This window comes from Dipodomys merriami, unplaced genomic scaffold (genome assembly GCF_024711535.1).
Source record: "Dipodomys merriami isolate MVZ:Mamm:240054 unplaced genomic scaffold, mDipMer1.0.p SCAF_51, whole genome shotgun sequence".
Taxonomy (NCBI): Eukaryota; Metazoa; Chordata; class Mammalia; order Rodentia; family Heteromyidae; genus Dipodomys; species Dipodomys merriami.
The window spans coordinates 9927501-9940831 of NW_027206080.1; the positions used below are offsets into that span (position 1 = coordinate 9927501).

General features: G+C 37.0%; 1 protein-coding gene across 1 annotated transcript in view; it reads right to left on the minus strand.

Annotated features, from left to right (window-relative positions):
* The window catches only part of Myo3a (myosin IIIA), a 156592-nt gene that overhangs the window by 35100 nt on the left and 108161 nt on the right, over positions 1-13331 (minus strand). Inside the window, exons 21-26 of the mRNA XM_069998310.1 lie at positions 13169-13298; positions 10228-10307; positions 9473-9550; positions 6781-6986; positions 3355-3466; positions 1634-1796 (exon numbers count right to left, since the gene is read on the minus strand). Of these exons, the coding sequence (XP_069854411.1) occupies positions 1634-1796; positions 3355-3466; positions 6781-6986; positions 9473-9550; positions 10228-10307; positions 13169-13298 (769 nt within the window). The remainder of the gene's footprint in view (positions 1-1633; positions 1797-3354; positions 3467-6780; positions 6987-9472; positions 9551-10227; positions 10308-13168; positions 13299-13331) is intronic.

A 13331-nucleotide genomic window follows, 5' to 3' on the forward strand; every position in this document is an offset into this window, starting at 1 on the left:
GATCCCGAATTACAGGGTTTGTATTTGATGTCACCATGAGATATCAGGAGCTTAAACTTCCAAGAAAGATAATGGTGAATGTTAGTGGATGGCAGGAATGGGACTGGAACATGAATCTCTCTACTTCATCAGCTCAAATGGTGGACCACAAACCCATTTGTGTAGACCTTATCTAGCATCTAAAAATGAAACAGAATCAACCACAACAGAAAATGTCTGAGTAAATGGCTTGTGGTGTGTGTGTGTGTGTTTGTATGTGGTTATGAAGTAGAAGTCTTTTTTCCACTATGGGTGCTGGGTCAACTTTTTTTTTTTTTTTAAAGAAATACTATATCAAGACATGTGAAAATCTATTTAAGTTTATGCATGTCTACAAGAAAAATCAAATATTCCTGTCTTTTCCCCTCCCTCCCTACATCCCTCCTCCCTCTCTCTTTTCCTTCCTTCCTTCCTTCCGTCCTTCCTTCCTTCCTTCTCTTACTTACTTCCTCCTTCCTTCCTTCCTTCCTTCCTCCTCTTCCTTCCTCCTTCCTTCCTTCCTTCCTTCCTTTCTCTTTCTTTCTTTCTTTCTTTCTTTCTTTCTTTCTTTCTTTCTTTCTTTCTTTCTTTCTTTCTTTCTTTCTTTCTTTCTTTCTTTCTTTCTTTTTCTTTCTTTCTGTGCCCACCACTGGGGCTTAAACTCAGAAACTGTCTTACCTTTTTCACTTAAGGCTAGTGCTCTACCACTTAAGCCGTAGCTCCACTTTAGGCTTTTTAGTGGTTAACTGGAGGTAAGAGTCTCATGGACTTTCCTGCTTGGGCTGGCTCTGAGCCTTGACCTCAGATTGCAGTCTGTTGAGTAGCTAAGATTCCCTGTGTGAGACACTGGTGCCTGGCTCCAAGTACATTTTAATAAAAAATTTATGAAATAAAGTATGTTTGTAGAACTTTCCCTAGAGTTAACAGCAAGAAATGGATGCCCTTTAACAAAATAAAAGTCAATTAGCTTGTCAAAATTATGGCAAGTGTAACCTTTGGAACAGAGTAGGATAAACTTTATTGTCTGATGAGTTCTAATACTGTAATATGATTTTTGAGATCAAAATTAATTTGATCAGTCTTACACAATAGGTCAATTGTGTTTTATTAATCTATGACAGAAAATTTAAAACTAAAACTGCTCAATTTAAAACAGAGCATTCTCCTAAATATTAAAAGTGTCAATCATTAGTCTGATTTAGCTTTAGTATAGAGAAAATATTAGGCTCACATAGGCTGCAGTGTACATAAAAGCTACACACGAACCAAAGTTGTATTTAAGAAGTCTGAGAAGATATGCTTTTTTTTTTTTTTTTTTTGGTGCCAGTCCTAGAGTTTGAATTTAGGGCCTGGGTGCTGTCCTACATGCTTTGTGCTCAAGGCTAGTAGTCTAGCATTCAAGCCACAGCTCCTCTTCCAGGTCTTTGGGTGGTTAATTGGAGATAATAGTCTCATGAACTTTCCTGCCTAGGCTGGCTTCGAACTACAATCCTCAGATCTTAGCCTTCTGAGTAGCTAAGATCACAAGCCATCAGTGCCCAGTTAGAAGATGTGCCTTTATGCCCATAAAATCCTATTGTGCTTGATTGCCTTGTGATACATTCTGAATGATTACCTGACTGTATCCTTATAGCGCTTTCTTTCCTTTTCTCCTGTAGTTTTTTGTATCTTCTTGAACCCAAGAATGCTCTCACACAGGCTTGAATCAATATGAGCTTGTCAATGGCTTCCTTTCGCATGAGATTCAACTGTTCCACATGATAGTATTTAAGGAATACCTTCAAGAAATTGAAATAAAATTCAAATCAATTATGGCTCATAGATGTAAAGTGGACATGTCCCTTTAAGGAACAGCTGTATGCTAAATCTCTTGAGATTTCAGTTATCTACTATCTTTTTCTTTAGCCTACATACAACTCTCAGAGTAAAGATTTTGATGCTTGAAGAAAATATGGGTTTTTTTTAAAAGAAGAAAGTAGACAATGGAATGATTTTGCTTATTTATAATAGGTAACTTTAGATGCTGATGGATGTAGAGTAAACAATGTTGAGCTCTTGTAGCAAAAAATTAGCATCACTTATATTTGGCTAAGTTAATTTTTATGCTTATCTTTTTTTTTTTTTTTTAAAACAGTCCTGGGGTTTGAACTCTGGGCCTGGGTACTGCTCTTGAGCTTCTTTTGTGCAAGGCTAGTGCTCTTCCACTTGAACCACAGCTCCACTTCTGGCTTTTTCTGTGATTAATTGGAAATAAGAGGCTTATGGACTGACAAGGCTGCTTTGAACTGAGTTCCTCAGATCTCAATCTCTTGAGTAGTTAGGATTATAAACTTGAGCCACCTGCACCTGGTGCACTTATCATTTTCAATTCAGTGATATTCTCCAAATTTAAAAACCTTACAAACCTATCTGTAAGATGGAGGGTAATTATAATTGTATTAGTTCATTCAACAAACATTGACTGAGTCAGAACATGTGTATTCTTCTTCTGGGGAGGCCAGGATGAGTAAGACAGGAGACTCTCTTTGAGGATTCAGGTGTGATTGCTGGAAGAGTAAGGCAGATTGTAATAGACTCAAAAGCTACCTTGGAGAAAGGAAGGTTGACTTTGCATCACTGTAAAAACCATTATGAAATTGAGAAAAAATCTAAAAGTCTGTTAACTTCATTGTAACCTCTAAGGAAATAAGAAGGGTCTTTTTCTCTTTGTGGAAAAATTTACTGGTAAAAACCACCTGAAGAGCTTATTGAATCCAATCTGAAGGTCACTTAATTCAAATTTTAGGACTGACTATGAGACCTTGTAAGCCTTGACTGCAGATTTCTCTTGGCCTTCCACTGCAAATGAAAGGCTGGCACCATTGGCAAATAGTTCAGTGTTATGGATTTTGATTGAATTCAGTTTTAATTTCTACAGGACCCTAGATATTAATATATTTAGTCTATTCTGCTGTTGACAATTCATTTAAAATTCAATCTGTTTAAAAAGGTCATCATTTCTTTTGCACAGCATTAGGAATATTCTTATATTAAATACTTCTATCCATGTTAATGAGTTGGAAAGGTGAAGTGGAAAAATACAAACAGCTTTAAAATGCTACTCAAATACCATGCAGAACTGGAATAGCAAAAGGCCTTTTACAAGTTAAAACTCCATTTTAAGTTAAGCATCTGTTTCCAGCCATAAATGATGAGAATTTAGCTTGATGGAATTAATCTTTGAGAACATCTACAAGACTATAAAATGAATATAATATGTATCTTTGTAATGTCTCAGTAAATCAAATATAATTGTTCATTTTTAAAACCCATGAAAATTACATGAACATATTTTACTTTTGTTTTTCCAAGAGCCCAATTATCAAGACCAGCTTTTTCCAAAATGGTGGCACAGGTATCTGGGCTCACTGGGGGCTCTTCACTTGACTTGTAGGAGAGAACATAGTACCTGGAAGTGGGGAAAAGTTCTGGTTAATATCATACAATGGCCCAACATCTCAGCGTCTGGTGGTCACTCCTCTTATAGCTTTGTCTTGGAGAGAGAAGGAGACTCCAGATGTTTTGAGTATATGTGTGTGTGTGTGTGTGTGTGTGTGTGTGTGTGTGTGTGTGTGTGTGTGTGTGTTTGTAGGTGGTGCTAGGTATGGAACCTAGGGTCTCATGCTTGCTAGAAAAGTACTCCCTGTGTCTCTATATTACATTCCCAGCCCAAGACTGCTATACTTAATGCAAGGAATCCTTTGGCTTACTCTAGACTAGACCAATTCCTCAGGGCTATAAATTTAAGATCAATAGATCAGTCTAAATTATAAACATAAATATTGTATACAAATACATAAATATAAATTAATATGTATGGATTTTTCACCATTGTAATTAATTTTTCAGTGCAGAAATACCCCACAAAAACTGTCCTACAAAACCAAAATCCAAACAGAAACAAAAAAAACACATGACCAAAACTACCAACTTTAAAAGTTAAAGGAATCTTTCTTTCTCTGAGCATTAAAAGCAGAAGGATTTCAGTGACAGAAGTAGAGGAAGAAGTTTTATTTTTTATTATGTTCTCAAAAACATTGAAAATTGACCTTAAAACTGGGCAAAGAGGGGCTGGGAAGGTGGCTCAGGGGTAGAGTGCTTGCCTTGCATACATGAGGTCCTGGGTTTGATTCTTCAGCACCACATAAGGGGAAAAAGCCAGAAGTGGTGCTGTGGCTCAAGTGGTAGAGTGCTAGTCTTGAGCTGAACAGCTGAGGGACAGCACCCAGGCCCAGAGTTCAGGCCCACAACTGACAAACAACAACAACAACAACAACAAACAAAAAAACTGGACAAAAGGGTTTATTTCTACCTCCCCACGACTCAATACATATTGTCCAACACTGTTTTTCTTTGAGGAATACTGAGAGGAATACTCTTGGTTTAATCCATCAGTCTTTGAGAGAAAGAGAAAAAAGTCATGAGGGCTTCAAGCTGAACCACAACATTAATTGGGAAGGAGGAGAATGAAAAGAACAAAAGCTGGTTTATCTTGTGAACAGACTTATACAAAAAGACAGATTTCTAGAGTTTTCAATACTCCCTTACTTTTACTTGATGTCTTGGGGTGAGATTAATCTGAAAGTCCAGTGGAAAGAAAGTAGCAAGTATTGGTAGGTTTTGAAATTTTACAGTGAAATGCAGGACAGTTGAACTGCAGCCTTCACCTCTGTAAGCTTTGGAAAAATCACACTAATTCCTTACATAGCATTTTAAAAAAATGCTGGTCCTGAGGTTTGAATTCTGGGCCTGGGCCCTGTCCCAGATCTCCTTTTGCTCCTAGAGCTCTAACACTGGAACCACAGCACCACTTCCAGCCTTTTCTGTGATTAATTGGAGATAAGAATCTCATGTTCTTTTCTGCCTGGGGCTGGTTTTGAACTGTGATCCTCAGATCTCAGACTCCTGAGTGGCTAGATTACAGGCACTGGCACTGGGCTTAAATAGCACTTTTATGGTATTTGTTTGTATCCATAAACTTCATCTATAGATATCTTATTTCAGTGCTCATAAATGCACAAAAAGTGGATATTATGATTACTATTTCTATTTTCAAGTTAGGGAAAATAAAGCTTGAAATGTACAGAAATCAAAGACCTTTGAAGGAGCTTCAAACCTAGGGTTGCTGACTTCAAAGTACTTAATTAATTCCATTATTCTGTATCAGTAAGCTCTTGCTTAAATGCAAGCTCTGAGAATAAAACCCTTGTGCAGAGGTACCTAGTGGAAAGGAGAGTTTGCCAGTAGATTCTTAGTTTTAGGGTTCATCTGAAATAACTACAATAAAACCTCAGGCTATGGTTTAGATCTTCAATGGTCCTCAGTGGCCTAAATTTTGAAGATTTGTTCCATCGAGTGGTACCATTGGGAAGTAGTGGAACCTATTGGGAGATGTTCGGGTCATTGGGGCTGTGCCCTTGAAGGGAATGTTGGGATGGTGTCCCTTCTTTTCCTTCTTATCTTTGCTTCCTGGCTCCCAAAGAGGGGAGTGGTTTTGTTATGCCACATAAAATGACGTATTGCCATAGCCCCCAGAGCAATAGGGCTAACCAATTATGGACTAGAACTTTAAAACTGTGTGCTAAAAACACACACTTTCTCTCCCTCCCTCTCTCAACTGCCTGTCCCATTCTCTTTCTCTTTCTTTTCTTCTGTCAGTCCATGGGGTTGAATTCAGGGCCTGGGTACTGTCCCCCGAGCTTCTTTTGCTCAAAGCTAGTGCTATACCACTTGAGCCACAGTGTCACTTCTGACATTTTTTGATTGATTTATTGGAAATAAAAGAGTCTCTCAGACTTTCCTGCCCAGGCTGGCTTTGAGCCATGATTCTTAGATCTCAGCCTCCAGAGTAGCTAGGATTACAGGAGTGAGCCACCAGTGACTAACTCAAGTTATTTGTTAGAGTGATTGAAATTTGGCTTAATATACCTTAATGTTTTGTGCAAAGTAAGTTCATACTGCATATCTTCTCTTAACATAGCTTTCTTACCACAAAACAGAGTTTATAAAGGGATAGACAAAAGGCAAGAGGAATTTTTCACCCTATGAAAAGGGTTAGTTAATACTAAGGCAGGACAGAGGAGAATTATTTAAGTCCTATTTACACCCCTACAAAACCTTCGCAAATTGTCCTATATTCCTGATAGCCTAAGCCAATTTGCACGACTGCTTTCAAATTAGTGACAGTAAAGAGGTTTAGCCTTTTGTTTCTGAAATTTCAGAACAGCAGCCCACATGTTTTCTACATATAAAGATCTTCTTCCTCTTCATTTATTATGTCGTAATTTGCTATTCTGTAATAATTTCAGACCTTGAATTTTAAGAATGTATTCTCATTTCTGACTTTCTAAATAAATATGTTACTTTCAACTACAGCACATCAACACAATACATTTAGTTCTCCTTGTGGTCCATATTGTAAGACCATGCTGACATTTGAATATATAAGTTAGCCTGGAATTGAAGACTCTCTTTTCCTAATTTTAACTTACTTAGTCCATCCCAATAACTCTTGCCTTATTTTGCTTTCTATCATTGTTCTGAAGAATTTTGAATCAACTCGTATTAGTTACACAGTGGAGGATTGCACATATATGTGTAATGTATTCCAACGCTTCTCACCCCCTCTATTACGCTCCTTTCCTTCATTACCCCTTCTCAATACAACTGGGGAATTTTTATGGAAATGGTATAATAAAAGCTTAAATAAAGAAATCCACATACCGCTTTATAAAATTAGCAAATAATATCCGATGAGAATATCCCAGCCTCCGGATTCTTGCAGTTTCCAGAATGCCCGTGCAACGAAGCTGTAGCAGAACTTTCTCTCTGTCAAATTTTCTCGCCTGACGCTCATTATTGGGTTTGATGCAGCGGACAAAATGAGGCTGGCCAACTACCATTTTAGACAACAAATCCATCAAGGAGTACTATAATCAGCAGTAAGTAAATAAACAAACAAACAAACAAATAAATAAAATTTCTAGTGTAGCAAACAAAAACTTAGGAGCCTGCAGGTTAATCTTTCTACTACAAGGCTAACATTTAAAATACAATTGTTTCAAATGGAGGGAAATCCAAATGAATAGCAGATTTTTCTTATAGTATATTCAAAAAATTACAGATTTACTTATAAAATAACAAAAGACTAACTAGGAACTTATCTATTAAGAACAAACCTATAAACCTCTTAAGGAAATTTTGAGTATCAGATAAGGAAGGTTATTTTTGATGTAGTTTATAATTTTAAACTCTCAAGCAAAAGGTTACTGTATGACAATATTTAGGCACACAATTTGGTTAATCCAGTTTTCATACTAATTTCCTTGTCCAACTCCCCTTTCAGAGAAAGTATAAAAAGTAAACATGTTATAGACTCATATGGTTTAAACTAAAGAGAGGTTAACTTAGTTTAATATGTTAGACATAGATAATACAAAGAAGCAAGTGAGAGCCACTCAAGTATTCTGTGTGCTTTAGTTTGATCATTATCTTACTTAAGAGCATTTTTAAAATTAATATAGATATGAAAACTGTGTTCTGCACAGCACCTTATTAAAACAGTAGCTGGGAAACTTGAAAAGAGCCATTGTCTTGCATTTGTAGCTCATTAAAAGTGTAATGCCACAGACTAGTATCTCAAAGACTCAGGGTCTCAGGGTCTCAATAGGTTGGTGAGGTAATGTGCAGTTACACACAGCTGTGAAGACTGCATCTTTTTATTGTTGGAAACACTAAAATCTACAGTCACATAGCCAACCCAAAGCAAATCCTGAAATTGGACAGCAAAGCACTTGACTTTGCATGTGATGAAACTCAGATGTGATCTTCCAAACAGCTGGGGTCTGCCCCTCTGGAGACGCTTTTCATCACATCTGTCTTTGAGTCATCCCCGCCATCATTCCTTTACTCATGCAAACATCTGCCAGGCATTGGAGATCCAAAGGTGATATGGCTCTCTTTTGGACCTTACTGCAATTTAGGCACTGAATTTGGATTTTCTTAGGAATTGAAGCTGATACCTATGTTGCTTCTTGTCTGTAGGATGAAAAATAACTTTAAAAAATACATTGCACACTAAATTGTCTTCTATCATGATTAACATTCACTTGAGGATTAAAATGATTTTATGAGTTGATCTGGTGAACATACAATGTCTAATGTGACCAACAGGGTGTGATAGTAGAGTACCAATGGCTCGTGCCTGTAATTCTAGCTACACAGAAGACCCAGATCTGAGGACTGCATTTCAAAGCCAGCCTAGGCAGGAAAGTCCATGAGATTCTTCTCTACAATTAATCACCACCATCAAAAAAAAAAAAAAAGCTGGAAATGGAACTGTGGCTCAAGTGGTAGAGTGTTATCCTTGAGCAAAAAGTTCAGGGACAGAGCCAGTACTGAGTTCAAGTACTAGCATAAAAACAAAACAAAAACAGAAGTCCAAAGTAATCTGACTATAAATTCTTTAGGGATTTCTCTGTGCTGCCTCCTGCTATTAAAAAAAATCAATTGATCAGCCACCAATATAGAATATTAAGTATATAAATGTGTAAGCACTACGCAAGGAAGATTGAGCGTACTGTACTATGAGTTTAGGGTTAAAGGGTATTTAACACCACTCTTCAGATCACTTAAAAAGTACTTAGTGATTCTACAGAGAACTGGATATGGTCATTGAGTATGTATAGTAAGTTTATTCCCTCACCCTTTTAAATTATATTGGTAAAAACTACCAAGTAGTAGGTGGGATTTTCTTCATTTTTATTGCCTGGCCAATATAATTTTATACAAAGAGGTAAACAAGAAACCAATCCCAAGAGAGGGTCATCTAGAGTTCTCCAGAGCACAGAGGAAAGGAAGTGTTTCTTTCTTTTCCTTTCTCCCATCTTGACTAAGGAAGTAAAGGTCCTATGTATGCTGTGTGGCTGCTTTGGTGTTACTGTACCTCTGATGACTGCCTTTCCTCTCCATTCCTATATCACCTTCTATTTGTCTCCAGAGGGTGTGCAAAGAGGTCTAGACGGGTGATGGATGCTTAACCTTTAATCCCACACCTATCCTAAAAATCATTCGTAAGGGGAAGGAGAGCTGGTAGCATTAAAGATGCATTAAAGATCTCTTTAGGATTTATTTGAGTGAAATGCATTTGGATCTGTGGGACATATTTTAATGGAGGCATACATTTCTGTTAAGATTATCATGGGACACGGTGTTTTTATGAGTAAAATGTCAAGATGAATCAATCTGTAGATGTTTGCTAGTGCATTCTAATAGATTCTGCATGTCACACCTGGTGGATGGCTACAATTATTCTCTTTGATAATGGCACCCTTATGTTTGTTACCAAGTTTTGATGTGTAACTCATTTAGAAGGATTACACCACGAAGCACAACACATCATAATTTAACATCTTACTCTAAAATACGATGCAACTGTTTGTGTTTTCATGTTGGTGGTTTCACAGGCATGATGTGTGGCTTCTTCAGTTTCACCCTAAGGAGACCAAGGAAGACAGTGAGGTCTCAGGACTTGAGGGCTTTAGGACAGATATGTAGCACATAACATTTTCCTTTACACTTAGCCTATACACCTTAAATACATAAAGCCAAATGTATCCTCGATCTGTACTTAAGGTAATTGTCTAATTGTTTTATTAGTTGCATTTTTTTTGTTCTTGGTGCCAGTGTTGGGGCTTGAACTTAGGGCTGGGCACTGTCCCTGGGCTTTTTTCCTCCCAAGGCTAGTGCTCTAACTACTTGAGCCACAGCTCCATTTCCAGCTTTTGTGGTGTTTAATTGGAGAGAAGAATCTCATAGACTTTATTGCCTGGGTTGCCTTCTAATCGTGATCCTTAAATCTCAGCCACCTGAGTAGCTAGTACTACAGGCATGAGCCACTGGTCCCTGGCTCAGCACTGGTGTTTTAGATTGGTCTTGTCTAGAATATGATTTTTTTATTTTAGTCATGATGTAACATTTAAAACTAGCTATAAGAGTTAGGAATATATTAGAAATGCATGATTCTCTTGGCCACTAGCAGCCATATGAATAACAAATACCTATTTAAATAGAAGTGCCCAATGGGAGAAAAATTAAGGAGAAGCTGTTTACTTTTAAGAATGTGTCAATTTTGATTCTAGACTTACCACTATAACAAGTGCATTTTCTTACCTTTATCTGGTTCATTGACTTTTCCAAAGTCTTCATTTGATAGTTTATTACATTTTTAGTTTTAGAAAGTGGCAGATTACCTATAGGATAGTAGATAAAATTATCTTTAAAATCTTTAATGGCTAGATGATTGTCTCCCATTTACTTAAAATAACCACTATTAATCTTGGATAGTTAAGACTCAGATGCTTGGATACCTTTTTATTGAGATAGTGGTAAGATAATGTTGTGTGAAAATTTACAAAAAAAATTCTTGCATTCATAAGAAAACATCTTTAGTTTGGGAAATAGAAAAGGCAGTAGTAAGAGTTGAATTTCCTGTCATTTGGGAAAAGAGATGAGCAGATTATCATAAAGGGAGCAACTTGCTTCTTGTTCTTTGGTGTTAAATGACACCTGAGTATATTTTTTTCTTTAACTCAAGCTTTACAAAGATCCTGAGAAACATTATGATTTCACGTGAGGTGCTCACAGGAAAATCAAGTGTGGTTGAGGGCAATGGGTATATTCAACTCGACATTCAAAAATGGGTGCTTCGTTTGAGAGACCACACAAATGTACACAACAAAACCATAGTGTTGGAAGGCAGAAAGACTTGCATTTGAATTGCACCTGCATAGTTCTGTTGCCACTGGATCTGTTACTTAGTTCTTGATCTGTAGTTGAAAATATGGATAATGATGACATCTCACAGAACTTTGCCTAGTCAATCTTCTCACCCAACAATCCAGAGGTATACTGCCCAATAGTACTATTCAAAAAATAGTTCTGAAGTTTAGAAAGATTATTTTTCATCTCATTTCCTTCTCTGAGGCAAGAGCTAGAAGCTCAAGGTTTTTTGACAAATCTTTGCTAATCTTAATTATTTCCATTGGCTGGCCCCAGAGGTGATGAGGAACTCTGTCTGGAATGTGACTGACAGGCCCTCTGATCTTCTTCCTTTCCATTCCTTCCTTATTTTGGAAGAAGGACTGAGATTGGTGTGTAATGGTTTTCATGTTAGACTGAAAGTACCCATTGCTCTGGCCACTTTTCAAAGATGTACAGTGTTAAAAACAGATTTTTTTTCAGAGTGGCAGCTTCAGGAATTTTATTTTATTTTATTTATTTGTTTTGGTCAGTTATCAGAGAAGGTTGTAGAAAAAAGACTTTAATTGGGAGAAATTATCACAGGCTTTCAGATTGTTCAGAAGGATGATAAATATACAGTGCTAGGGACATTAATAATGTTAGACCCATTACTTCACATGAAGCATATAATTCAAATTTTAAGTTTTTCTGAAAACTAAAAGACCAGAGGGAACTGAGTAATAGATTAATATTTTCACTTTGACAAAATTTAGATACCAGTCATCCCATTACTTGACAACAAAATAAAAAATCCTTTTAGCTTGTGTTTGGTAGTCCTGGGGTTTTAACTCAGAGCTTTACATTTGCTCAGTACCTTGAGTTAGAACCACTTGAGTCATAACCTCCAGACGTTTTTGCTTTCATTATGTTTTGGAATAGGGCCTTACAATTTTGTCTAGGCTGTCCGGAACCCATGACTCTTCTATTTATAACTCCCACATAAATCAGATGTACACTAGCAAGTCTAGCTTTAATGGCTGAGATGGGATCTTGCAAACTTTTTGTTCTGGCTACCCTCAAACCACAATCCTCCTGATCTCTACCTCCTGAACAGCTGGGATTACAAGTGTATGCCATTGTGCTCAGCACAAAAGTATTTAAAAAATTAATCTACTCTGATCAATAGGGACTAAAACCAGAACAGATTCTAACATCAGAAAATACATCAACTTTGTTTGAATCTTTGATCTGATGAACAAAACTCTGAAAAATCACAGCATCTGTACCACAGACACAGGTACTTCTATACTACTGTACCAAAGTTCCATAGCAGCAAGCAACTATGGTACATTTTCTCTTTTATTAACAGCTGATCTTTAGTCCATCTTTGAAGCTATGTAGGAAAGGGACCATGGTTCATTTGGAAAAGTGGAGGTAGCATATGAAGAACTAAGGAACTTGGGCTCCTGAGCCAATTCCCAACATAGCAGCAGAACATGGTAGGAAAAACAGCTGAACATTAATGTCACACCATCCCGTTTTTAAAAATCAGTTTACGTATGTGAAAACCATCAAATTTTACTGCTTATAGGTTTCATTTGTACCTCATTAAAGTTATTTTTAAAGTACAAAGAGTAGTTTAAACTCCAGGAAAAAAATAAACCCAACCTATGTTTTTCTATGTAAATGGAAAGAACAGGCGAGGTACAGTGGGATGTAACAAAATCATGTGTGTTTTTTTTTTTTTTTTGGACAGTCATGGGGCTTGAATTCAGGGCCAGGGTGCTATCCCTAAGCTTTTCCGCTTAATGCTAGTGCTCTACTACTTTGAGCTACAACTCCATTTCTGCTGGTTAATTGAAGATAAAAGTCCTTCAGACTTTCCTGCCTGGTCTGGCTTTAAACTATGATCCTCAGATCTCAACCTCCTGAGTAGCTAGGATTATAGGCATGAGCCACTAGCACTCAGAACTCATGTGCATTTTTAATCAATGTGTCAGCAAGCTAAACTTTCAGAATCTTGAGGAATCCTCTGGAGGTTGGTCATGCCAGAAAGATAGTAGGTAAATGTAAAATCTTTTGAGAAGGACGAACTTGTTTTAGTGTTAGCATGGAGACTGTCATGTTTTCTGGTGAGTGCCTCAATCACTTGTCATTAATTATTATCCATGTACTTTATGTTTATTTTGATATTACTCTCAAATGATCTGGGGCATTAATATTCATATCAATGTAGGTTAAGAATAAATGAATATTTCATGGGTTGAAAAGGAACCAATGAATTGAAGATTCTGGTCATGAAAACCCGAGAGAGAAATACTATTTGATGAGGAGCTGAGGATCCTTCTTTAGTTAAAGGAGATTGCCTTACCTGTTTTGGTCAGAGGGTGGCTGACAAGCTGACGAATCACACTGTTTTCTGATGATCTCAAAAGTAGTACAATGTCAGTTGGAAGAGTATCCCTATTTTTGGCTAAGAAGCCACTTGCACTATAGAGGACCTGTTGATAAAGGATGCTGTTGTAATGATCATA